The 26,708-nt window shown below is 41.2% G+C and overlaps 1 protein-coding gene across 4 annotated transcripts in view; it reads right to left on the minus strand.

Annotated features, from left to right (window-relative positions):
- Positions 1 to 26,708, minus strand: part of gdpd5a (glycerophosphodiester phosphodiesterase domain containing 5a) — a 101,767-nt gene that overhangs the window by 59,410 nt on the left and 15,649 nt on the right. For all 4 annotated transcript variants that reach the window (XM_061898169.1, XM_061898171.1, XM_061898168.1 and 1 more), the window contains exons 2-6: positions 9,705 to 9,879; positions 2,268 to 2,371; positions 1,123 to 1,216; positions 981 to 1,040; positions 820 to 918 (exon numbers count right to left, since the gene is read on the minus strand). In XM_061898169.1, the coding sequence (XP_061754153.1) occupies positions 820 to 918; positions 981 to 1,040; positions 1,123 to 1,216; positions 2,268 to 2,371; positions 9,705 to 9,821 (474 nt within the window). In that variant the 5' untranslated portion in view covers positions 9,822 to 9,879. The remainder of the gene's footprint in view (positions 1 to 819; positions 919 to 980; positions 1,041 to 1,122; positions 1,217 to 2,267; positions 2,372 to 9,704; positions 9,880 to 26,708) is intronic.

The raw sequence follows: 26,708 nt of genomic DNA on the forward strand, positions 1-26,708 counted from the left end.
GACCTTCGGGTTGCGCACGGCCATTCTCCCAACTGCGCCACGCCATGCGTTGTAGCTTTTAGGGGGGGAACTTTAGTGTGTTTTGGCTCTCAACAGGGTACGATCTGTCACATCACATCTTGTTATGTTTCTTAGTTTGGTTATTTCCTGTGTAGCGCTCTTATTTTTGATTCCCTTTCCGGCATGTCTCCCAGAGTGCTCTTTTCCCTCACCTGCCGCTGATTGGCAGCCTGACAACACCGGGTAGTGGTTGTCAATCAGCTGGCTTCTATAGATGCCTGCCTCGCCCATTTTTCAGGGCTCGAGGATTGTTTCTGTTACAATTAGCTGCATTCTGTGTGCATAACTGCTCATGTGTTAAATACAATTAACTACTTGTCTTATCTGCCTGTCACCATCCTGGCTCCTGCATCTTGGGTTCACAACGATCGCAGCCATGCGGGTACGTGACAATTCTAACATGCGTTTCCTAAGAGGGCACTGATAGTGATACGTGTTTTGGTTCCCCAGAGGGCACTTTGAAATGCGTTTTAGCTCCCAAGACGGCCTTTTAGCACTATTTGACTCATGAGACGGCACTTTAGCGTGTTTTGAATTTCCCAATAGGGCACTTTGGTGCATGTTTTGGCTCCCAAGAGGGATTTAGCACACATGTTGTCTCCTAAGAGGGCACTTTAGCAAATTCAGGCCCCACCAAGAGGGCACTGTAGCATGCATTTTGACTTCTAGGAAGGCACTATAACACATTTTGCCTCCTCTTAAAATATTTACTGTGCAGACTTTATAGACCCAGTCAATGGTCTTGTAGTCTGAACTCACATGCAGGGACACTAGCAGGACATCCCACTCCTCGCCCCAAATGTCCTCAACAGAGACCACACCAGAGATAGTGGTGAGCAGCGTGGCCAGCACTCCAATCTGTGGAGAGCATAAGAATGTGAAGTATTTGGAAAAACAACAAACAATGTTAATCACTACACCTTGTGCAGCCAGTAGAGATTTAACTGTTGGCCCAAGGATATGTGGAAAAGTGCCAAGATCTAATAAAAAAAAAAAAAAACAGTTAATTATTGATACTCTCCAATTAATGGTAGATTGTGCTCCAATTAAAACATTTTTTACCATCAAGACTGAAATATAGCTGAATCCGGCAATGGTGGATGCCAGTATGGGGATGGTCTCATCCCTCCATTCTCCAGAGCGGTTGTATACAGACCTGCAGTTTGAACAGGTTAGAGTACAGTAGAGATACAGTATGAGCGGTACCGTACACTAACACAAATTGTGTCTTTCCCTTTAAAAGTAGAGTTCTTTACCTGAAAATACACATTGTGAATTTTGGGCGGAATATGTCAAATTAAACATACACTCAAAAGACTAAACCAGGTTACTAATGTGTGACTGAGAAGTGAATACATGTATTTCACTGTCAAGAACTTTGGGCATCTGAAATACAAAAAAATATCATAAATTCTATCCATTATATTTATTACAAATCCGTTGCTATATAATACTGTAAATAGTACCTCTTAAGTCTTTAAAGACGGACATCCTTCAGGTTTGACTTGGTAGACTAACTAACCTGCGTTTTGTTCTGTAACTTGCAGCATTTTTCTCATGAAGTTTAATTGTGTGGAATATGTGTTTTTGGCTTTTGCAACATTTTTCTTTTCCAATTGTGTTTTATCCTGCAGCACGTATGTGATTATAGCAGATTCTATATTAGGTTCATGTAGGGCTGCAACAATTCGATTTATTTCATTAGAAAAAAATATTAAGCATTACTTTCTAATGCTGCCCCTGTTGGGGTCGCTGGAGCCTATCTCAGCTGCATTCGGGCGGAAGGCGGGTTACATCCTGGACAAGTCACAACCTTATCGCAGGGCCAACACAGATAGACGGACAACATTCACACTCACATTCACACACAAGGGCTAATTTAGTGTTGACAATCAACCTATCCCCAGGTGCATGTCTTTGGAGGTGGGAGGAAACCGGAGTACCCGGAGGGAACCCACGCAATTACGGGGAGAATAAGCAAACTTCACATAGATTCCAAAAATAATGAAGGTTAAGGCAACCAAAAATGTTTTGGTTATTTCAACAATTTTCCCTAAAATTCACATTGAGGCTATACATTGTGTTTTATCTACAAAGTAATTACTCGAACAAACTTATTGATAGATGACTCACACACGTGTACACGTAAACAAGCACACACGCACGCATAAACACAAACACACACACACCCGTAAACATAGACTCACCAGTTGAACTCATTAAAGTCATTTTGAGCCACCAACCAGAAGTAGGCCCAAAAGAGAAGCAGAAAAAAGGAGCAGCACAGGATGACAAACCACGAACATTCCCACTGTAAAAATAAGAAGATATATCATCATGAAGGGTTTTGCACACAAATGTAAAAAAAAAAATCTCTGAGAACAATATACGGAAACATTTAATAATTTTTATTTTATACTGTGGGCCCTCACTAGTTGATGATTACCTACTACGGTCTCGGTGCAAATTTGTGAAGATGTGTTTTTATCACTTTGTTACATTCTTTTAAAGTACATCACTATGGCGCCAGCTAAAGCTATTTTGCGGACATGAGCTTGTACATAGCACACCATTGGCTAGTGGGGACCAACCAGGGCACTGTGTTCCATCCTGGAATCTGATTGGCCCAAAAGCCATAGCGTCATTCTCCTCCATCGGTGTTCATCTGGAAATGTTTGCCTCGGCATTTTAATGTTGTGGGGGTGTGACACCAAATGGTGATGTTGACTTGCGGATTAAACACTCTTCATTCTCAAGCAGGTGACTTTTCAAATGATAGATAGATAAATAGTACTTTATTGATTCCTTCAGGATAGTTCATTCAGGAAAATTAAAGGATAGGATGCTACATTTTAGAATATTGCTACTTTTTGTTGCAACGCTTTTGGCCCACACTTGACAAATTACGGTTTTCTGTTCGACATATACTCACTTGAAGCCAAACCACCGCCAGACGATGGACCCCCTGCTGTTTTTCTTGGGAATTAATTCTTCCTTCATTCGCACCTTCTTTCTCTCGGATTATCACTCGCACGGCTCCTTCTGAGGGATCGAAGGTCTTTATTATCATCGCTTACGTGCAGCTAACGTTACCCATGCTGCTACCTATCTGCTCCGCGAGGGCGTACGACGTTGTATGTGACGTATGTAAGAAGGTGCGCTTGCTGTCTGTGAGAAGGAGAGACAGGAAAGAGCGAGAAGAGCATGTAGTGTAATGCCTGCAGCTAAAAGCAACCGTGTGAGGAAAATGTATACTCGAATATTACGATATAGTAATTTTCTATATTGTACAGAGACAAACGCGCGATATATCAGGTATATCGATATATAGCCCAGCCCTAGGTAATGGGTCCCATTTTTATAGTCTTTGGTATGATTCTGCCAGGGTTTGAACTCACGACGTACCTATCTCAGGGCGAACACTCTAACCACAAAGAAATGTGCTTGGATTTTTACTTGTGTACAAACTTTTCTGGATTTAAACATACGTCCCTTTTTAGTAGGAAATCCACATTGTTACAGACCGTTCCTCCAGAAGGTCTTACCTTCAACCATGTGATGTCAGATGAGACAAAAATTGAGCTGTTTGGCCACAATACCCAGCAATATGTTTGGAAGAGAAAAGTTGAGGCCTTTAATCCCAGGATTACCATTACAACTGTCAAGCATGGTGGTGGTAGTATGCTCTGGGCCTGCTTTGCTGCCAATGGAACTGGTACTTTACAGAGAGTAAATGGGACAATGAAAAAGGAGGATTACCTCCAAATTCTTCAAGACACTGTAAAATCATCAGCCCGGAGGTTGGGTCTTGGGCGCAGTTGGGTGTTCCAACAGGACAATGACCCCAAACACACTTTTGACGTGTGTTTGGGGTCGTGTCCCCGGTGGATTCGGGGACACAGGACTTGGCGACCCTCCACAGTGTCCTCCCTCCGCCCTCCGTTCACTTCTGGACTGTCTTGTTGTAGGGCGGGGTGGTTCCTTGCATTTGGTGGGACATCTGGGATCTGTCCCTTAAAGGGGTGTAATGTCACGATCCGCCTCCCAGATCTGACGGTTTTTGTTCTTGAGTCCTTTTGTGTGTTTTGATTATTTTTCGACTCTTCTGCTCCCTTAGTTTTAGCACTTCCTGCTACTTTTGTTGACAACATTGAAGTAAGTAAACTACCAGCGTAGCGTTCTCCTCTGCTTGTGGTCGATGTAGCATTAAAGCTAGCGACACGATCCTCGAATAATTGTTTCGCTTTAAGATGCTATTTTAAACTTGATGCGCCATGATGATAAAAACATTTGTCGCAGCAAGACCAATAAGTTATTGTGGGCACGGTTTGGGCGTGCAATGCAAAAAAACCTCCTGAGATCTATTCCACGTTGATTGCAATGTCCCCAAAAAATGTTTAATACTTCGGAATTTTTATTTGTGCAGTGTTTTCTGGATTTGACTGCATGTCTATTTTTAGTAAGAAATCCACACAACTGTTGTTACATGACGGCCTCCTTTTTACAAAGATCCTAATACAGCAAGCTAAACAGCGTGTGCAATCTATAAAATCATGTATACCACTAGTGGGCATGTTGCGTGTGGTCTACTAACACATTATGTACCATTTAAAGGTGGTGCAGACCGCCTTATTTCGATTGAGGAGTTTGCGTGTACTATATGGGGCATCACCGAGACACTCAACCATTTACTGCACTTTAATTTTATCATGCTCCTACTCATGGCGTTAGCCGTTTTCAAACATGAAAGGGGCATCCACCACTTTTATGGGCATTTTAGACCCAGTCCAAAATGCATCTTCAACGGAATCCACTTTTATTTTCCTTTTAGATTCAGTGCTTACTGTGCTCAAGACGCCAAAAAAAAAGCATACGGCAATACGTTTTTTCATATAGGAGATACGCTAATAATACATACCATACCATAAATTCCGGACTATAAGCCACTACTTTTTTCTAACACTTTGTACAATGCAGCAAAAACTTAGGAAAAGTATGGAGCAGACACCTCATCCACATCCAATAGATATTTCTCCATCAACAATCAAAGTTCCAACAACAAAAGACAGCAACTGCACAATTTAAATAATCTTGATTGATAACAGAAAATAAGTGTGGGGGATAGTGCTCAGAGGCAGGAGTCAAGTTGCTTCAGGAAAACACAACAACGCTGGGTTTACAAGGCAGGCACTCCAGCCATTATGCGTAAACTGACATAACTCTTCAAGTCAATGGGAAGGTCCATCAACAGAAAAAATATGTGATCATCATCCACATTTACAAGTAGAAAGACAAGCCTGTGATAATCACTTTGGCATCTTTTTACTGTTGACAACATATTGAGCAATATCTCCTCCAGGAAAGCCAGTGCGGGTTCTGTGCAGAACGTGGAAGCATCAACACTGAATACAATGCTGTGAATCAAATTCAAGAAAAAAAGGCAATACGAGCAGGGCTTTTGAATTTGTCAGCAGATTTGGCTTATGGGAGATAATGGAGAAGTTTGGCCGTCCCAGCAAATTAGCTTGTACTGTACTACTATATCGATATATTTGGCAAAAAATGCAAAAACTGACACGGCTTATAGATCCACCAGGCCAAGATAAGTGTTTGCAGAAGGTGGCAGAGTCAGAGCGAAAAGAAACTACGACTAGTGAGAGGCAAGATGAACCTGACCCGAAGTCACCCCACAGTGCCAAGAGCCTCCAGGTGATGCAAGCACCTGATGCACAAAGGATATCAGAACATTGTCAGGTGAAGTGGCCCCAAGTTGGTAAGGAGAAGAAGTGGATCAATGTTGATGAAGACACAGACACAATCTTGGAGGCAACTGCCAAAGGAGGAACCGAACGATGCGTCAAGATGGCAACAACGATCATTATTAGCCTAGCTGCAGAGAGGTACGGGCTGGAGGAAAAACAAGCAGTAAAGCCCCCCCTATACCATGAACAAAAGAGCTAGCAAGATCCATAAGCACAGACAGGAACTGAAGAGCTTGAGGCAGCAACTCAATGTTGCGAGTGAAGAGAAGGGTACTCTTGCGGACTTGTGCAGCATAATCCACAAGAGGTTGATGACTTTAAGGAGAACTCAATGGCATAGGCCAGGGGTAGGGAACCTATGGCTCAAGAGCCAGATGTGGCTCTTTTGATGACTGTATCTGGCTCTCAGATAAATGTTAGCTGGCATTGCCTAACATGATAAGTAATGAATAATTCCGCTGATAATCACAGTGTTTAAAATAACGTTCAAAAGATAAGACATTCTCATGCATTTTAATCCAACCATTTATTTTCTAACGCACCTGTTCAAGAGGTCGTATTAATGGTAAGAAGTATTATATTTATTATTGGTTAGCTTTAGAATACGTGAATTATATTGTGAAGTGAATTATAATTATATAGCGCTTTTACCCAGTGACTCAAAGCGCTTTACATTGTGAAACACAATATCTAAGTTACATTTAAATCAGTGTGGGTGGCACTGGGAGCAGGTGGGTAAAGTGTATTGCCCAAGGACACAACGGCAGTGACTAGGATGGCGGAAGCGGGGGTTGAACCTGGAACCCTCAAGTTGCTGGCACGGCCACTCTACCATCCGAGATGTACTGCTCCAATAACAACGTTATTAAAAAGAATAAGAGACTTATCATTCTCTAAAAATGTTGGTCTTACTTAAAAATGCATGCATTTAATTGTACTCAGTGTTAAAAAAATATTATATGGCTCTCACGGAAATACATTTCAAAATATTTGGCTTTCATGGCTCTCTCGGCCAAAAAGGTTCCCGACCCCTGGCATAGGCAGAGAAAGAAGGAAAGGTCTCGGAGGTGAACTGCCTTCCTGGCAATCCCACTTGGGTTCACAAAACAGCTAATAGAAAAGAAGCATAGTTTTCAACCTAACTGCTCCAAAGCTGAAATCGACCACTAACTGAAGAAGACCTACAGCAATGAATGCAGAAAGCAAGACCTAGGCTGTTGCAGGTCTCTGATTAAGCCACCTGCACCAGCTAGGGAGTTTAACAAGAAGGAGCCCGGTTGTAAGGAAATCCAGGAATTTGTTAAAAGGGACAGAGCAAGCTCTGCTCTGGGGCCTCGTGGAGTATTTTATAAAGTGGACAAGAACTGCCCAGGCTACTACAGAGTCTCAGGTAAATTCTGAAGGTGAGAAAGGGAAAGGTAGCAGACCAGTGAAGACAAGTGGAGGTTGTGTGGATCCTAAAGGACAAAAAGTCTAAGACTATCAATCAGTTCCGAACCATCTCTCTATAGACTGTTGAATTGAATATCGTCTTTAGCCTAGTTAACAGGCGACTGATATACCACCTCCTGAGGAACTCCTACATCGATACCTTGGTACAAAAAGAAAGGATCTAAACAGTATCCAGGTGTCTGGAGCCCAAAAACGTGGTCACAGGGCTAGTCAAGGAAGAACAAATGGCGCCTGGCTGTACTGTGGCTGGACCCCACAAATGCCTACAGATCAATATACCACAAGCTTGTCGGAGAAGCTCTGAACCGGCATCACATTACATAGGAGTTCAAAGACCTCATCTTGGATTACTAAACCAACTTCCACTTGAGAGTCTCCTCCCGAACAACAACCTCTAACTCGCGCAAAAGGGGATCATCACCGGATGTACGATTTTGTTTAGTAATGAGACTAAATGTGTAGAGGCTTTATGGCATGTGTCAAGTAATGGAGGAATATCGGGATTGCCTCATGTAGAGGAGAAGCCGGAAATGATGACATGTGAAGCCTCGTGACTTCGTACCACGTGACAACTTTGGCACAAGCGCAAGGTCACATAGACCAAGCTGTGGACAGCTGAACCCCATCAGACATTAGTCTTAATCCAAGCGGTCTACAAGGTGTTGCCAAATCCATCCAAGCTCTTAATTTTCCTCTGCCAGAGGTGAGGAACTTTGGAGCACATCCTAAGCTGCTACACAAAAGCCCTCGGCAAAAGGCAATAACGCTGGCGACATGACCAGGCCTTGAAACCTATAGCGGATTCCATCTGCAGTGGGATCTGCCAGAGTAAGAGCCTTCGCCCAGTAAAGAACACCATCACTTTTATCAGAGCTGGGGAGAAGTCTACAGCAGCAGCCCGAAACTCTTCCTCTGGCATGTTAGCAATGGCACGTGATTGGGAGATGACAGTTGATCTGGAGAAGCAGCTGAAGTTCCCTGAAGCAATCGCCAAGACAACATTAAGGCCAGACATTGTTCTTTCCTCAGTCGCCTTGAAGCAGACAATTCCCTTGGAGCTCACTGTGCCATAGAGAGCCGTATGGAGGAGGTCCACAAAGGGAAGAGGGCAAAGTATGCTGAGCTAGTGGAGGAGTCACTATGATTGACGGGCAAGATGCCAACCCATTGAAGTGGGATGCTTGGGCCAATCCCTCTGCAGGGCCTACAAAATCCTAGCGAAGGGCCATCAAGTTGGCCTAGTACAGCAGAAGCGGTATCAAAGGTGGCTGTGGATCAGGAGGCGAGGAGTGTGTCATTTGGGATAGTGCTACCTAGACACAAGCGGGGGGAGAGGTCTGATTGTTGGGATTGTGAACCCAGATTACGTTACTTATGCACCAGATGGTGTATCTAAAACTAAATATATGGTCCACGCAATACACAGTATGTATTGTGCAATGTCTCTATCAAACAAACAAAACACAAACAGGCAGAGATCAACACACCCGAACTGAGAATATGAGTGCGAAAGACGACACTCACTGAATCAGAAAAACAAAACATCAATCGTGTAGCAGACAACTACCACAACCGTCGCACTGACTATCTCTACCACACAGAAGCAGAATTAATCTTCAGCCCCAAAATATCCATACAGTGCTTATTAATCCATGAAAATACAAAAAGAAGCTGCCAAAGAGTGAGCATTAGCCTTGATTCCTGGGTCAGACATACAAATCTGTTGCTGTCAACTCTTGCCTGTGAAATTCAACACTTAAAGAGGTCCGTGTGCAAGACAATGATGTCTAAGTTCTTATTGTTACACGACGGAGAAAGTGCCAAGTTCTATGAAATCAAGTCACTTATAGTAAGCAAACTTGGCAATATTGGACGGAGAAGCAGCCTAAAGGAAACACCACATTAGCCTGGTCCCCAAGGTAAATGCTGAACAATATAATTCCATGTGCTGAAACCACATGTATGCTTTGTTTTGTCAAGAATTGGTCACCTTGACAGCCGCAGCTACGACCATTAGCAGCGTTGTTAGCATTCCATGTCATGCGTTGTAATTCCACATTTCAAATAAATCATTAAATCAATCAGTCCTGGCTAAACCTAGATTATCATAATAATTCTCACATTACTAAAAAGATCGTCAGTGCAGAAGGAATTAGTTTAACTTCTTTGATCTCTTGACAATATTGGACTGTTGCTTTGCCAATCAGATTGACCAATATAATTGTTTCCATGTTACAGGCTAGATTAACAATACCCAATTAGTCTCCATTTCCACCACGGAATACGGCTCGGTTCTGATTGCTAAGCTACACAGTCTCCTGTCATTCCGTTTCAAATGTAAACCGGATGTTTATATAATACCTGAAGTGGACTTTTTGATGAAACAATGATTCACACCCATCTCAAAATAAATTACCAATATTTTCTTACCTTGGAGCTGTCGTCCTGAGAGCGCTGGTACCGTTTCCAACGGCAACCATAGATGCCAGTGACAAAGGACACGAACACCTGCTTCTCATAGACCTGGAAGGGTTGGTGTTTCACCATGCTCCTTTAGCCTCAACGTAGCACCAGTCTGTTAGCATCCCACAGTGGCCTGGGAACCCTGAAGAAGATCAGGAAATGAGATGATAAAAATGTTTAAGCTAATCAACCTCAGCTCTTCTTGTGGCAAGAACATACTGTACACGTTTATAGGGGTGAAGACTAGAGGTGTTATGATGGAACGTAAGGAGCAAGCATATTCAAATTGCTGTTGCATCTAGTCTATAATTAACTTATGTAACGGCCGTTGCAATTGCATCTGCTCGGACAGAAAGAATGCATTAACTGTTGAACAACAAGTAGCCACACTTGTCACCCTCTCGAGTGAACGAGTGACGCGAGCAACACGTTGAAAGTTTAAAATGTGTGCAAAGCACTTACCTGTAACACATCTAATAGGTTATGTTGGTCTTGAACCCCAAGATGCATAGATGGCAGGCGTAGAGCAGGTAAACATAACTTAATGTCAAAAATAAATAGTGCAACTGGGAAATGCACATGCAGGGAACATGCAATTGAAACAAGAAACAAAGATTGAGCACTGTATGCAGTGCAGATTGGTTTATAAAGAAGCCTGATGGGCAACCTGGAACAGGTGTGTTCAGATTGCCAATCAGGGACAGGTGTGGGAGACAGCGCTCGGTCCAAAGTAATGAGGTAAAAAGGGGAAGTACCACCGAAAAAAAGAGCACTGTAAAAGAAACAATACCAAACACAGTAAAGAAAATCAACAGTCTAAACCTGTCATGACAGTCATGACAGTAGCCCCCCATCAATAAACGGATGGCAGACGTTTAACTAAGGTCTAAAACAAGGGAGGGTGAAGGGTGGACTGGCATAGGGTCCCTGTATTGCCCTCCTGCCGCAAAGGATTGGCCACGAGTCTAGGCCTTGAATCCCCGCAGCCAGCAAGAAAGACATAGGTGGCGGCGGCGACGAGTAGAAATCCACTGGCGCTCAGGATAAGGCAGACAAGCGAGAAGTGCATGCCTCTTCACGAAGCGTGGAAGGTAAGCGCATGGTCGCATCTTCTGCAGGCGTCGACGGCATGCGCGGAGGGCAGGCACGGGGAAGGCAGGAACGTAGTGCGTGCTTCTGCTGCATGCTTGGAAGGCACGAGAAGAGTCTGTGTTCTGCCGCTGGCGTGGAAAGTGAGCGTGGGCTGCACACCGGTACTACCAGCGTCACTCGAGGTACGTGCCTCTGTTTTCGATAGGGTGGTTTAGCATGGTGTGCGTGCTTCGGGAAAAGCGGCGATGACGTCATGAGAGTATTAACCACAGGCGAAGAGGTCGATGGTGTCTGGCGAAGACCCACAATAGGCGATGACGTTCAAGAAGGCAAAGTAGGCGACGACCCCACCAAGATAGAGACAGGCAGCGACCTCTCTGGAACAGGAAGGAATAGTGGGAGCAGCAACTGAGAAGGTCCCACTAGAACAGGAAGGAATGGTGGAGGCAGCATCTGAGGTGGCATCACTGGAAGAGGTGAGAGCTGTGCTTCCCCTGTTCCACAGCTGACCTTAGCCCCCCCATCAAGGGACAGATTCCAGACATCCCAAGAAAGTCAGAGAGAGCGGGTAGGGAAATGGGGGATCTCATGTTCTGCCGACTCTGGCTGCCCCCCTGGAACTGACGACAGGGACATGTGGGAGGTAGCTGAAAAACTACTAATCGTACAGCAATCAAGCCACAGAGCTTTTCCATCATAGAGACCATGCAAGCCCACTTCTCGTCGGCTTTCTCCTGAGCAACCATCTGTTGCCTCCAGACAGCCCACCCAGATTCTGCGAGGTTCGTACTTGGCTCTATCATACCTGTTAGGTTTTGTTGGTCTTGAACCCCAAGATGCACAGCGCAGATAAACATGACTTTAATGTCAAAAGTAAATGCAGGAAACATGCAATTGAAACAAGAAACAAAGATTGAGCACTATCTGCAGGGCAAACTGGTTTATAAAGAGGTCTATTGGCACACTGAAACAGGTGTGCTCAGATTGCCAATCAGGGATAGGTGTGTGAGAAAGAACTGGGGCCAAAGTAATAAGGCAAACAAAAGTAATGAAGCAAATAGGAAGTACCACTGAAAATAAGAGCACTGGAAAGGAAACAATACCAAACAAAGTCAAGAAAATAAAGTCCAAACCTGTCATGACATGCATGACAATCTCTTACTATATTACTTGCATTTACAGTCACAATAGCCATGCAATGGTTTGGTCTTTTAAGTTTCAAATCAGTAACAGCTGCTCATAACGATATCTCATCACGGCCCTAGTGAACACAATTAGGTCGGCCAGCCCTGCTATCAAGGTGTCCCTTATTAATTTCTCAGGGATTACTTTTTTGGGGGGAACCGCTAATTGTTGTTTTATTGCAAAAGACAACGGTTCACCATTTGTCTTTGTCTTGTGATTTGGGGGCAGTGTGGTTCACAAGGTAGAGCAGTCACCCACAAACATGAAAGGTTCCTGGTACAAGCCCAGCTTCCGACATCCCAGTCACTGCCATTGTGTCTTTGGGCAAGACACTTCACCCACCTTGTTTCCAGTGCCACCCACACTGGTGTATGAATTAATACATGTTTGGTGGTGCATGGAGAGGCAGCTGTGGTGACAAATATAGCTTACCACCATCATATGAATGTGGACTGAGTGAATGATGGGTCTCACTGTTAATTGCTTCAGGTGCCTAGAAATATGCTATATAAATCCAAAAAATATTATTATCGTTATCATTATTTTTAGTGAGGGTCCTGTTTCTGATTTATGTAAAGCTTCTGGCTGTAAAAAATGCAGGACAAAACAGCCACAAAATCCTTTTTGCTCCATAAAGAACAATTATTTGGTGCAAAAGGGTCTTATGTAGTCTTTAACAGGTCAGTGACATACAGATGGAAAATAGTAACTTTCTATTGCTACAGTACTTTGACTGCACAAGCACCTACCAAAAAATCCATTCTCACCACAAGTTTTGGAAATAGCCCCAATGAAATTAAACATTTGAGGCCACAGCAATCTCAAATTCCTAGTGGGGACTTTACTTACAGCAGGGGTCACCAACCTTTTTGAAACCAAGAGCTACTTCTTGGGTACTGATTAATGCGAAGGGCTACTAGTTTGATACACACTTAAAAAAAACTGCCAGAAGCCAATTTGCTCAATTTACCTTTAATAAATAAATCTATAAATATATATATAAGAAAATTGGTATTTCTGTCTGTCATTCCATTGTACATTTTTTTTCCTTTTACAGAAGGTTTTTTGTAGAGAATAAATAATGGAAAGGAAAAAATACTTAATTGAACGGTTTAAAACAGTGGGGGGGGTATTTCATTTATTTTTTTGTCATAAAAAAGGGAGGTTTTAGGGTTGGTGCACTAATCGTAAGTGTATTTTGTGTTTTTTTACGTTGATTTAATAAAAAATTAAATAAATAAATAAATAAAAACAATTAATACAAAATTATTCTGCGGCCCGGTACCAATCGGGCCGCGGCCCTTGGGGACCACTGGTTTAAAAGAAGAGAAAACAGGAAAAAAATTTAAATAAAATTTTGAAACATAGTTTATATTCAATTTCGACTCTTTGAAATTCAAAATTCAACCGAAAAAAAGGAGAGAAAAACTAGCTAATTCGAATCTTTTTGAAAAAAAATTAAAAAAGAATTTATGGAACATCATTAATAATTTTTCCTGATTAAAATTAATTTTAGTATTTTGATGACATGTTTTAAATAGGTTAAAATCCAATCTGCATTTTGTTAGAATACATAAGAAATTGTACCAAGCTATATTTCTAACAAAGACAAATCATTTTTTCTTCTAGATTTTCCAGAACAAGAATTTTAAAAGAAATTCAAAAGACTTTGAAATAAGATTTGAAATTGATTCTAAAGATTTTCTAGATTTGCCAGAATAATTTTTTTGAATTTTAATCATAATAAGTTTGAAGAAAGATTTCACAAATATTCTTAGTCAAAAAAACAGAAGCTAAAATGAAGAATTAAATTAAAATTAATGTATTATTCTTTACAATAAAAAAAATAAATTTATTTGAACATTGATTTAAATTGTCAGGAAAGAAGAGGAAGGAATTTAAAAGGTAAAAAGGTATATGTGTTTAAAATTCCTAAAATCATATTTAAGGTTGTATTTTTTTCTCTAAAATTTTCTTTCTGAAAGTTATCAAAAGCAAAGTGAAAAAAATAAATGAATTTATTTAAACAAGTGAAGACCAAGTGAGTTTTCCTTGCCCTTATGTGGGCTCTACTGAGGATGTCGTTGTGGTTTGTGTTGTAGTTTGTGCAGCTCTTTGAGACACTGGTGATTTAGGATAAACATTGATTGATTCTATTTGAGTTTTGTCTCTCTTAGATTTAAAAATGTCGAGCAAAGCGAGACCAGCTTGGTAGTAAATAAATACAATTTAAAAAGTAGAGGCACCTCACTGGTAAGTGCTGCTATTTGAGCTATTTTTAGAACAGACCAGCGGGCACCGCGTTGGTGATCCCTGACTTATAGTATGAAAGGAGACCTGCTCTTTTTTTTTGCCCATTATCCACAATCTTTATGTGAGACTTGAACACGTCTTTCCCTTTTCTATGTGTTCCATCCATTCTTTTTCTACCGTTCGTCCCTTTCAGAGTTGCGGAGGGTGCTGGAGCCAATCTGAGCTGCATTCGGGTAGAAGGCAGGGTACAACCTGGACAAATTGCCACCTCATTGCAGGACCAACACAGATAAACAGACAACATTCACACTCACATTCACACTCTAGGGACCATTTAGTGCAGGGGTCTCAAACATGCGCCCGCGGGCCGACTGCGAGACGTTATTATGCGGCTCGCGCTTTGAAATGACAATTTAATGTTGGTGCGGCCCGCGAGTTTAATACGAACGGCGCTTAATAGGTCATGCTTGCCAACGTCCCCCGGTCAATTTTTACCAGATCAACAATATTCAGGGAGTGCCATATTGGCACTGCCTTTAGCGCCCCCTACATCCTGAAATGACAGCATGCAAGCTTAGTGGTATGTTGCATCTGGCCATGTGAGACGCATGTGTGTTATTGCAAGATATATTTGATCAACAGCTACACACGTCACACTAAGGGTGGCCGTAAAACAACTTTCGACACTGTTACAAATATGTGCCAGACTGTGAACCCACACCAAACAAAAAGGACAAACACATTTCGGGAGAACATCCGCATCGTAACACAACATAAACACACCAGAACAATTACCCAGAATCCCATACAGACCTAACTATTCAGGCTACAATATACACACCCCTCCTACCACCAACCCCTCGCTCCCCCACCCTCCCTACTTGCGTCGGTTGAGGTGTTGTATATTGTGTTAGGAATGTTTTGGATAGTGTGACGTCTTCATTTTCTGTGTTGTTATGAGTGGCAACAGGCATTCATAAGTTCAGCTTTTTTATGAGTAACGTTAACGTTATGTCTTTGTTGCAATGCAGGGCTGATAATGTGTCTCCGGCACATTTGACTCCGTTTTGAGAGAGAAAACGCACGGTTACCAATTTGGAAATAAACGTAACGGACAGAAATATCTCAGGTTGGTTTCTTAAAGGATCAATGTAGCCGGGCCCAATAAAGCTATATAGATATATTTAGATTTGAGTGACGCTTTAGTATAACTAAACGTTATGAAGGTGCTGGAATGTTTCATACTATTATTCACAGGCAGCCTAAAATGAATCCTTTATTATTCACAACAGAAATGTGTACAATATTTGATCCAGTTCTGATCTGATGAGTTACATTTCCGTGTTATTATTGGTGTATACTGCATCCCCAATGTCCTTTTTTTCAATTTAGCTAGTTTTTTTTTTTTTGTGGTCTATGTACATTCATTATATGGTTTCTCTCATTTCAGAAAGAAACAAGCCAGCATTAGCGACTTGGTACAAAGGAAGGTGTGAAACACCAAAGCAAGCGGCTGAATTGACTGATGCTATCCTGAATATGTTGGTAACTGACATGAGGCCACTATCAATGGTGGAGGATGAAGGTTTTAGACAAATGATTCACGTCCCCAACCCTGGTTACACTCTTCCCTCGAGGACCCATTTTACCAAACTGATGGAGAGGAAGTACGAGCAGACATTCCATGCTGTGTAGACTGACATAAAAGCCACCCAGAGCAAAATTGCTCTCACTACTGATGTGTGGACAAGTGTAGCCACGGAAGCCTACCTTGGCAGTACATGGCACTACATTGGAGACGAATGGAACATGAAGTCAATCTGCCTTACAACCATGCCATTAGAGTAAAGACATTCAGCATCCAACATTGCAGAATGGTTGGAATAGGTAAAAGCCAGGTTTGAAATTCCACTAAGCAAAAGTATTTCTATTGTGCAGGACAATGGTGCACTTTATAAAAAAACAACAACATTTTTGTAACACTTGCCTTATTTTATTTGGCAAGTCGAAAGTACATGGTGCCAGTATGCTGTTTTATAAATAAGGTATTGGAAATGATAGAAATGTAGTTTGTCTTTTTTATCCGATCATTAATCGATTAATCGAAGTAATAATCGACAGATTAATCGATTATCAAATTAATCGTTAGTTGCAGCCCTAAACACAGACTTTTTTTTAAAAGTGTTATCTTTTTAATGATTTAAATAACATTCTCAAGTGGTATTAAAACTCCACATTCTATGATTTTCATGTAACCCCCAAAAAAAGCATCTCAAAAAAGTCTGCTTCATTTGTGATGAGCCTGCCTTTATTCACAACATAAGCACTTTTGCAGGTATTACGCATTCCCGCAAGCTGGATGAGAGAATACAAACAGGAGAAACGTGCGTAACTTCAACAGCGGAAAAAAACACTTCAAGGGAACTCCACTTTTTTTGGAAATGTTGCCTATCTTTGGCAATCATTATGACACAACACGTCTTTTTTTAAAGATGATAGAAAAATAAAAAAATAAAAATACAAAAAACTCCTTTCTGAGCTGCCACCTTATCGAGGTAGAGGAGTTTGTGTATCCCAATGATCCTAGGAGCTATGTTGTCCGGGGCATAGTAGGGTCTCTGAAGACAAAGAGGTCCACCCCCCTCCCCTCCCCACCTCCCTGGTGGCCAGGCCTGTCCCCATAGGGCACAGCCCGAAGAGGCAACGTGGGTCCCCCCTCCAATGGGCTCACCACTCATGGCGGGGGCCATAGAGGTCGGGTGCAGTGTGAGCTGGGCGGCAGTTGATGGCAGGGCACTTGGTGGTACGATCCTCGGCTACAGCTAGCAGCCGCAACATTAATGCTGCCACAACGACGACTCTTGCTGGCCTACTGCCCTTGGTAATGGCACCATTCCCAAAGTATGTGGGCTCTATTGATAACCTCACTAACAATTTTAACTACGCCCTGCGCGAAACCATTGATAGTATAGCACCGCTGAAGTTAAAAAAGGCGTACCCCATGGTTTAGAGAAGAAATTAGAGCTCATAAATTATCATGTAGAAGGCTTAAACGCAAATGGCGCACGACTAAACTTGAGGTTTACCATCAAGCATGGAGTGATAGTTTAATAACTTATAAACGCATGCTTACCTTAGCTAAAGCTAAATGTTACTCAAATCTCATCCGCCTTAATAAAAACGATCCTACATTTTTGTTAAGTACAGTAGCATCGCTAACCCAACAACGGACTCCTTCCTGTAGCTCCACCCACTCGGCAGATGACTTTATGAATTTCTTTAATAAGAAAATTGAACTCATTAGAAAGGAGATTAAAGACAATGCGTCCCAGCTACAACTGGGTTCTATTAACACAGATACGACTGTATATACGGCGTTTTGATGAAATAACATTAGAAGATTTGTTACACCTTGTAAATGGAATAAAACATACAACATGCTTACTTGACCGAAGTGGGTAACTTATCAAGGAGCTCTTTGTATTAATAGGTCCATCAGTGCTAAATATTATAAACGTATCACTTTCCTCTGGCACTGTTCCCCTAGCATTCAAAAAAGCGGTTATTCATCCTCTCCTTAAAAGACCTAACCTCGATCCTGACCTCATGGTAAACTACCGACTGGTGTCTCACATTCCCTTTATTTCGAAAATCCTCAAAAAAATTGTTGCAGAGCAGCCAACTGAAAACTTAGCACCTAAGAATCTATGTGAAACCTTTCAATCCGGTTTCACGGCAAATCAGTCTACGGAGACAGCCCTCGCAAAAATGACAAATGATTTATTGCTAATGATGGATTCTGATGCGTCATCTATGTTGCTGCTCCTCGATCTTAGCACTGCTTTTGATACCGTCGATCATAATATTTTAATAGAGCGTATCAAAACACAAATTGGTATGTTAGACTTAGCCCTGTCTTGGTATTACTCTTATCTTACTGACAGGATGCAGTGCATTTCCCATAACAATGTGACCTCGGACTATGTTAAGGTAACGTGTGGAGTTCCCCGGGGTTCGGTCCTTGGCCCTGCACTCTTCATTATCTACATGCTGCCACTACGTGACATGATACGCAAATACAGTGTTAGTTTTCACTGTTATGCTGATGACACCCAACTCTACATGCCCCAAAAGCTGACCAACACGCCGGATAGTAGTCAGCTGGAGGTGTGTCCTAATGAAATTAAACAATGGATGTCCGCCAACTTTTTGCAACTCAACGCCAAAAAAAACGGAAATGCTGATTATCGGTCCTGCTAGACACCGACCTCTATTTAATAATACAACTTTTAACATTTGACAACCAAACAATTAAACAAGGCGACTCGGTAAAGAATCTGGGTATTATCGTTGACCCAACTCTCTCGTTTGAGTCACACATTAAAAGTGTTACTAAAACGGCCTTCTTTCATCTCTGTAATATGGCTAAAATTCGCTTCATTTTGTCCACTAATGACGCTGAGATCATTATCCATGCGTTTGTTACGTCTCGTCTCGATTACTGTAACGTATTATTTTCGGGTCTCCCCATGTCTAGCATTAAACGATTACAGTTGGTCCAAAATGCGGCTGCTAGACTTTTGACAAGAACAAGAAAGTTTGATCATATTACGCCTGTACTGGCTCACCTGCACTGGTTTCCTGTGCACTTAAGATGTGACTTTAAGGCTTTACTACTTACGTATAAAATACTACACGGTCTAGCTCCAGTCTATCTTGCCGATTGTATTGTACCATATGTCCCGGCAAGAAATCTGCGTTCAAAGGACTCCGGCTTATTAGTGATTCCCGGAGCCAAAAAAAAGTCTGCGGTCTATAGAGCGTTTTCCATTCGGGCTCCAATACTCTGGAATGCCCTCCCGGTAACAGTTTGTGATGCTACCTCAATAGAAGCATTTAAGTCTCATCTTAAAACTCATTTGTATACTCTAGCTTTTAAATAAACCCCCTTTTTAGACCAGTTGATCTGCCGTTTCTTTTCTTTTTCTCCTCTGTCCCCCCCCCTCCCTTGTGGAGGGGGTCGCTCCGGTGGCCATGGATGAAGTACTGGCTGTCCAGAGTCGGGACCCAGGATGGACTGCTCGTCCAGAGTCGGGACCCAGGATGGACCACTCGCCTGTTTATCGGTTGGGGACATCTCTGCGCTGCTTATCTGCCTCCGCTTGGGATGGTTTCCTGCTGGCTCCTTTTTGGAAGGGACTTTCGCTACTATATTGGATCCACTTTGGTCTGGATTCTCACGGTTATCTTAGATCTACTATGGATTGGACCCCGAAAGGGAATAAGCGGTAGAAAATGGATGGATGGAATATCATGTTAGATCCGCTCGACATCCATTGCTTTTGGTCCACTATGCGGTCCTCTCCAAGGTCTCTCATAGTCATCATTGTCGACGTCCCACTGGGGGGAGTTTTTCCTTGCCTTTATGTGGGCTCTACCAAGGATGCCGTTGTGGTTTGTGCAGCCCTTTGAGACACTTGTGATTTAGGGCTATATAAATAAACATTGATTGATTGATTGATTGATACATAAGCTAACTCTCGGGACGTGCAACGTCCGCGGCGGGCGGGAGCTTGCACAAAGAGCTTGTGCGAGAGTTTGAGAAATTCCGGCTAGATATAGTCGGGCTCACTTCGACGCACGGCATGGTCTCTGGAACCAGTTCTCTCAAGAGGGGCCCAGATTCTCTTCCACTCTGGCGTTGCACGCAGTGAGAGGCGACAGGGGGGGGGGCACAATTCTTGTTAACCCCCTGCTCAAAGCCTGCACGTTGGAGTTTAACCCAGTAGATGAGAGGGTAGCTTCCCTCCGCCTTCGGGTGGGGGGATGGGTCCTGACTGTTGTTTGTGCTTATGCACAAAAACAGCAGCTCAGAGTACCCATGCTCCCATGATTTTTGGAATCCCCTCGAGAGAATACCGGAGAGTGCTTCCTCACGTGATTCCCTTGTTCTGCTGGGTGACTTCAACGCTCATATAAGCAACGACAGTGAAACCTGGAGAGGCTTGGTTAGGAAGAACGGCCGCCCGGATCTGAACAGGAGTTGTGTTTTGTTATTGGACTTTTGTGCTTGTCCATAAGAAACACAATGTTCAAACATAAGGTTGTCCATATGTACATTTGGCACCAGAACACCCTAGGCCGCAATTCCATGATCGACTTTGAGAAGAGAAAGAGAAAATAAAGAGACAAATGGACCAGTGTAACTACACGGGCAGGGGACAAAAATATACGGTAAAAATCAATAATTATTGGTTGGTTTATGATGATGAGTCATGATTGGTTAAGCTGAGGGTAAATCATTACGTAAAGGTCAAACAGAGGCAATATAGGGCAGGTCATCGAGCCAGAAAGGGAACCACATCCCAAATGACAACGAGGGAGTCAGAAAAGAGAAGAGGGAATATTCAAGCATGCATCCATCCATTTTCTACCCCTTATTCCTTTGGGGGTCGCGGGGGGCCGCTGGTGCCTATCTCAGCTACAATCGAGCGGAAGGAGATATTGTATATTAAGTGATGTGTTATTATGTAGTTGGCTCTCATGAAGTCTGCAGTGAGTAATAATCAGTGATGTTGTGGGGGAAAAAAAGCATACACTGCAATGCATTTTTGAAAGTAACTCGCCGCGCATGCTTAAATAGATCAAACTATGTAAATATTACATCTTATTTTTCATTGTGCCTGTTACTATTTTTACATATATACTTATATTATGTATATAAAACATCAATGGGGATGTTTACATGTTTTTTAAGGGCTTTAAAGGCAGAATAGAGCAGCTCCAATAGGCTCCATTATAAGCAGACTTTCGATCGCATTTATTTAATATTTAAAATGCATAAAAAAAATATATATGTCTTCATGTCTTTCATATTGATTGTTAACGATAGGCAACATTTAAAAAAAAAAGTGCCTTTCCCCTTTAACAAACTCCATTTTTACTTAAATGGAAATCAATAAAACTGAACATATTAAAAGTAAAGTAAACATTTTCTTGGCTGGTTAACTGAGTCAAACAAAATTAAATTCCTCCCCAATTCCTACATTTGAAGTTCTTATAAAGGTAATAATGTTAATGTAACTGAGAGTGTACATCCTACAACTCCCTCTGGGAGTCCCCACACCCCACCGCATGTATTTGGTTTCCTGCTGGCTCCGCTGTGAACGGGACTCTCGCTGCTGTGTTGGATCCGCTTTGGACTGGACTCTCGCGACTGTGTTGGATCCATTGTGGATTGATCTTTCACAGTATCATGTTAGACCCGCTCGACATCCATTGCTTTCCTCCTCTCCAAGGTTCTCATAGTCATCATTGTCACCGACGTCCCACTGGGTCATTATTGTCACCGATGTCCCACTGGGTGTGAGTTTTCCTTGCCCTTATGTGGGCCTACCGAGGATGTCGTGGTGGTTTTTGCAGCCCTTTGAGACACTAGTGATTTAGGGCTATATAAGTAAACATTGATTGATTGATTGATATTTATTTTAGTGTGCCTTTTCTTTGGCCCACCCCTATGATGTTGATTTAATTTTATTTACTGTGTCTATTTATCTATATCTTTATTTATCCATCTATCTATCTATCTATCTATCTATCTATCTATCTATCTATCTATCTATCTATCTATCTATCTATCTATCTATCTATATGTGTGTGTATATATATATATATATATATATATATATATATATATATATATTAGTTATATTTATATATCCATCTATATATTGTTTTGCCTAATTAATAAAAGATGGGCGAAAGTCCCAAAAATTCAAATTTTTCATTAATTGCAACTTGTCCGGCTTTACCCTGCTTTCCACTCAAGTGCAACTGGGAAAGACTCTGGTTCCCCCATTACCCTGAGAAAAACAAGCGGTTCAAATGGGTGGATTGAATGAAAGTTTGGCAATTATTTCTGAGAATCGTTTTATTTATCAACTTCAGAATGAGTTCATTTGTTTGACCATTGACACCATGAATACAATTGGAATTCAGTTTTAGTCCATAACAGTCTGGTCTACACGATGTGGTTCATATTCGATGACGTCTTGCTATGAAGGCTTGTTTACACTAAGCAATGTGAATATGATGTCAGCACTGGACTTTGTTTGGGGTAACAACACCTCTCAGGGGGAAGTCAACAACATACTCGTCAAAGGGCAAAATAAAAGGTAGTAAGATGACGTTTTAACGCAAGAGAGGTAAGTAATCGTTGATAATAATGATTGAGTTTGACTTGATCATTGAAAAACAACCCTAAAAGGAAATGTACATTGTTGCAACCACTTCAACTTGTTTTTTCAAACATGCATCTTTGATTTACAGTACGGTATATTACATAACAATCATTTCATTAAAAAGTGTGGTGCCACATAAGGCTGGGTGATATATCAAATATACCCGATATACCGAGTTTGTCTCTTTGCGATATAGAAAATGACTATATCGTGATATTCGAGTATACGTTCTCCCACAGTTGCTTTTAGCTGCGGGCATTAAACTGCAGGCTCTTCTCACTCGTTATTGTCTCTCCTTCTCACAGAAAGATAAAACAAGCGCACCTTCTTACATACGTCACATACTGTCGCGCATGCAACGTCATACAGTCTACCCGAGCAGGGGTAGCAGCATGGTAAGGTTAGCTTTGATGCTAACGGAGTGGTGCGAGTGGTAATACACCCGCTAGAGAATAAAGAGCGCTTGAAACTACTTATGTCAACATCTCCGTTCGGTGCCACACCCACAAAATGCTCAAGCAACCATTTTCAGATCAACATTGTATGAAAAAAATAGTCAACAACAGAATGAGATAACATCCGCAGGAACCTACCGCGTAGCAAAGGACATACACTATTTGATTTCCTATTATGCAGCTTTTTTTTTTTTTGACAGTTATTGAAATATCTTGTGTGACATCATGCACAAAAGTGCACTTTATTTATTTTAAACTATTGTAGTGGTGTTCCGTACAAAAAGTGCACTTTAATTTAGTGTTGTTTTTATATGTCATCTTAGTGACATCATGCACAAAAGTGCACTCATAGCTTGGTATAAAATGTCTCTGACAATCTTTCACTTTCTGTTTTGGAAATGACGTGAATGTTTGTGCCACTGCTTTATAACTGTTTAATAAATACACTTTTGGTAAATTGACTTAGTTGTGGTTTCCCTCTCTGCATAAAAGTTTAAAATGAGCATATATTAATGCAGTAAGAACAAGATTGTTTTAATGTAGACAAATAGAATCATCATACTGGAGTGATTATATGTATCAAGTGTTCATTCAAAGCTTAGGCAAATATCAAAATATATATCATGTATCGTGACATGGCCTAAAAATATTGAGATATTAATAAAAGTCCATATCGCCCAGCCCTTATGCCACAATACTTTTCAGAAGACATTTTTAGATGTTCTCATAAAATTTAGTTACACACTCTGTATCTTAGCAAATAATTGCATCAAAAAGTCTGAATTCATTGTTCTAATCTAATAATTGCCATATCCTCCTATTATTAATTAGCCTAGCATTATCTTACACTGCCTTTCATCATTTACATTAAAAATTCAGCATGTGTGCATTATTAATATGCTTAATATAGAGTCTTCACTCCTGACAATGATCATTATACTCAAATATACGAAGGCCTGGAGGAAGAGAAGTTAATTCATTAACTTTTTTTTTCTCATTCTGTTTCCTTTACAGCAGTTATATTCTCCTCAATTTTGCTGAGATTCCAGTGGGGCACAATAATAAGTCTATTTTTATGAAATACGACATTAATATGATGGAGATACATTTTCATTCAATCAAACAAAAATCACATATTTGCAAACAAACACATGGATTTCAAATAAAATTACTTTTGATTGCAAATCATTTGTCTTTTTTGTTTTTGTTTTGGTTACCTCAATCTTGTGGGCGGGGCCTCCTGAACAATTTTTATTGGTCAGTCTCGGATGGCATTTGGTTGTGACTGCTGTCTACTTTTGGCCTCAAAAACTTTTAGAGGGGAAATACCAAAGACGAAGGGTGGATGATACTGATTATTACTAAAACTAACATTGTTCGGAGGACGTCCTGCCTACAAGATTGACTTTATTTGTAACCTAAAAATGTTTTTGTAGCAAAAAACCCCACAAAAACTATTATAACTAAACAAAAGGATTTGCAATAAGAGAAAACAATTGTGTTTTTGTTTTGTGTTGTGCCTTTATTCGGTTGCAAATCAGTTATTGGGGATGCATAGCTCAGCAACTTGAGGGTTGCCGGTTCGATTCCCGCTTCCGCCATCCTGGTCACTGCCGTTGTGTCCTTGGGCAAGACACTTTACCCACCTGCTCCCAGTGCCACCCACACTGGTTTAAATGTAACTTAGATATTGGGTTTCACGATGTAAAGCGCTTTGAGTCACTAGAGAAAAGCGCTATATAAATATAATTCACTTCACTTATTTTTGTTTACAAATAAAAACATGTTTGGTTGCATAAGAACACACATTTATCTTTATAAAATATTACATTGTTTCCGAGCCAAGGCACATTTTTCTCACTGAAAAAAATTGGAGGCACACCACCAGCAGAAAACATTTGAAAAAATATAACTCAGCAGCCGTTATTGAAAGCAAAAAGTCGTCCTCACAATTGTTGGACATGAATTTAAACCATTACCAAGCATGCATCACTATAGCTCTTGTCTCAAAGTAGATGTACTGTCACGACCTGTCACATAACGCTGTGACTTATTTTGAGTTTTTTGGTGTTTTCCTGTGTGTAGTGTTTAAGTTCTTGTCTTGCGCTCCTATTTTGTTGTTAATTGTCATGTCATGGAGGGATTTTCTTTGGGGAGTACGTCTGCTCCACGTGCTGTAAGTCTTTGCGGTTGTCCAGCATTTTGTTTTTGTTTACTTTGCAGCCAGTTCAGTTTTAGTTTCGTTCTGCATAGCCATCTCTAAGCTTCAATGACTTTTCTTAGCGTCACCCGTCTTTTGTTTATTTTTGGTTTAAGAATTAGATACCTTTTTACCTGCACACTGCCTCCCGCTGTCGTCTACATATTGTGATCGCGACAAACCATGTTCCCGACATCTACAAAGCAATTACCTACCTGCTGCCACCTAATGATATGGAAGAGTATTAAACGTTTACTCTGCCGATCTCTGGACAAGACAGACACTCAACAACGGCACATTTGCGGATTATAATTACGGTTTGCCAAAAATATTTTTAACCCAATTAGGTGAAATTACATAATCTCCCACGGCACAACAGGCTATATCTCACTGTACACAAGTGTACCGCGGCTGAATTATCCCCTTCAACCTTTCCTCCTTTGTTTTATCACCAGTTCTCACCCATTAAAACAGAAGGCCAAGATAGAGGCGAAGAATACGCCCTAAGAAATGAGAAGCCACCTTTTTCCCTCTACATCATCACTCCGAGAAGCTACAACATGTACAATAGTGCTATGTTGTTATGACCAGCCTTTTTTTTTTTTTAACAAACACTACAACAATGTAAGCATGACTAATGACAATTTTGAAAGTATAAACCCTGTTTCCATATGAGTTGGGAAATTGTGTTAGATGTAAATATAAATGGAACACAATGATTTGCAAATCCTTTTCAACCCATATTCAATTGAATGCACTACAAAGACAATATATTTGATGTTCAAATTCATAAACATTATTTTTTTTTGCAAATAATAAATAAATCAGAATTTCATGGCTGCAACACGTGCCAAAATAATTGGGAAAGGGCATGTTCACCACTGTGTTACATCACATTTTCTTTTAACAGCACTCAACAAACGTTTGGGAACTGAGGAAACTAATTGTTGAAGCTTTGAAAGTGGAATTCTTTACCATTCTTTCTTGGTGTACAGCTTAAGTTGTTAAACAGTCTGGGGTCTTGTTGTCGTATTTTACGATTCATAATGCGCCACACATTTTCAATGGGAGACATATCTGGACTGCAGGCGGGGCAGGAAAGTACCCGCACTCTTTTACTACGAAGCCACACTGTTGTAACACGTGGCTTGGCATTGTTTTGCTGAAATAAGCAGGGGCGTCCAGGATAACGTGGCTTGGATGACAACATATGTTGCTCCAAAACCTGTATGGACCATTCAGCATTAAAGGCCTACTGAAACCCATTACTACCCACCACGCAGTCTGATAGTTTATATATCAATGATGAAATATTAACATTGCAACACATGCCAATACGGCCTTTTTAGTTTACTAAATTGCAATTTTAAATTTCCCGGGAGTTTTTTCTTGAAAATGTCACTTAATGATGACGTGTACGCTTGACGTCACGGGCTGTTAGAAATATGAGCGCTGCGCACACACACAGCTAAAAGTCGTCTGCTTTAGCGGCATAACTACACAGTATTTTGGAGATCTGTGTTGCTGAATCTTTTGCAATTTGTTC

Source organism: Nerophis ophidion, linkage group LG04 (assembly GCF_033978795.1).
Source record: "Nerophis ophidion isolate RoL-2023_Sa linkage group LG04, RoL_Noph_v1.0, whole genome shotgun sequence".
In the NCBI taxonomy this organism is placed as follows: Eukaryota; Metazoa; Chordata; class Actinopteri; order Syngnathiformes; family Syngnathidae; genus Nerophis; species Nerophis ophidion.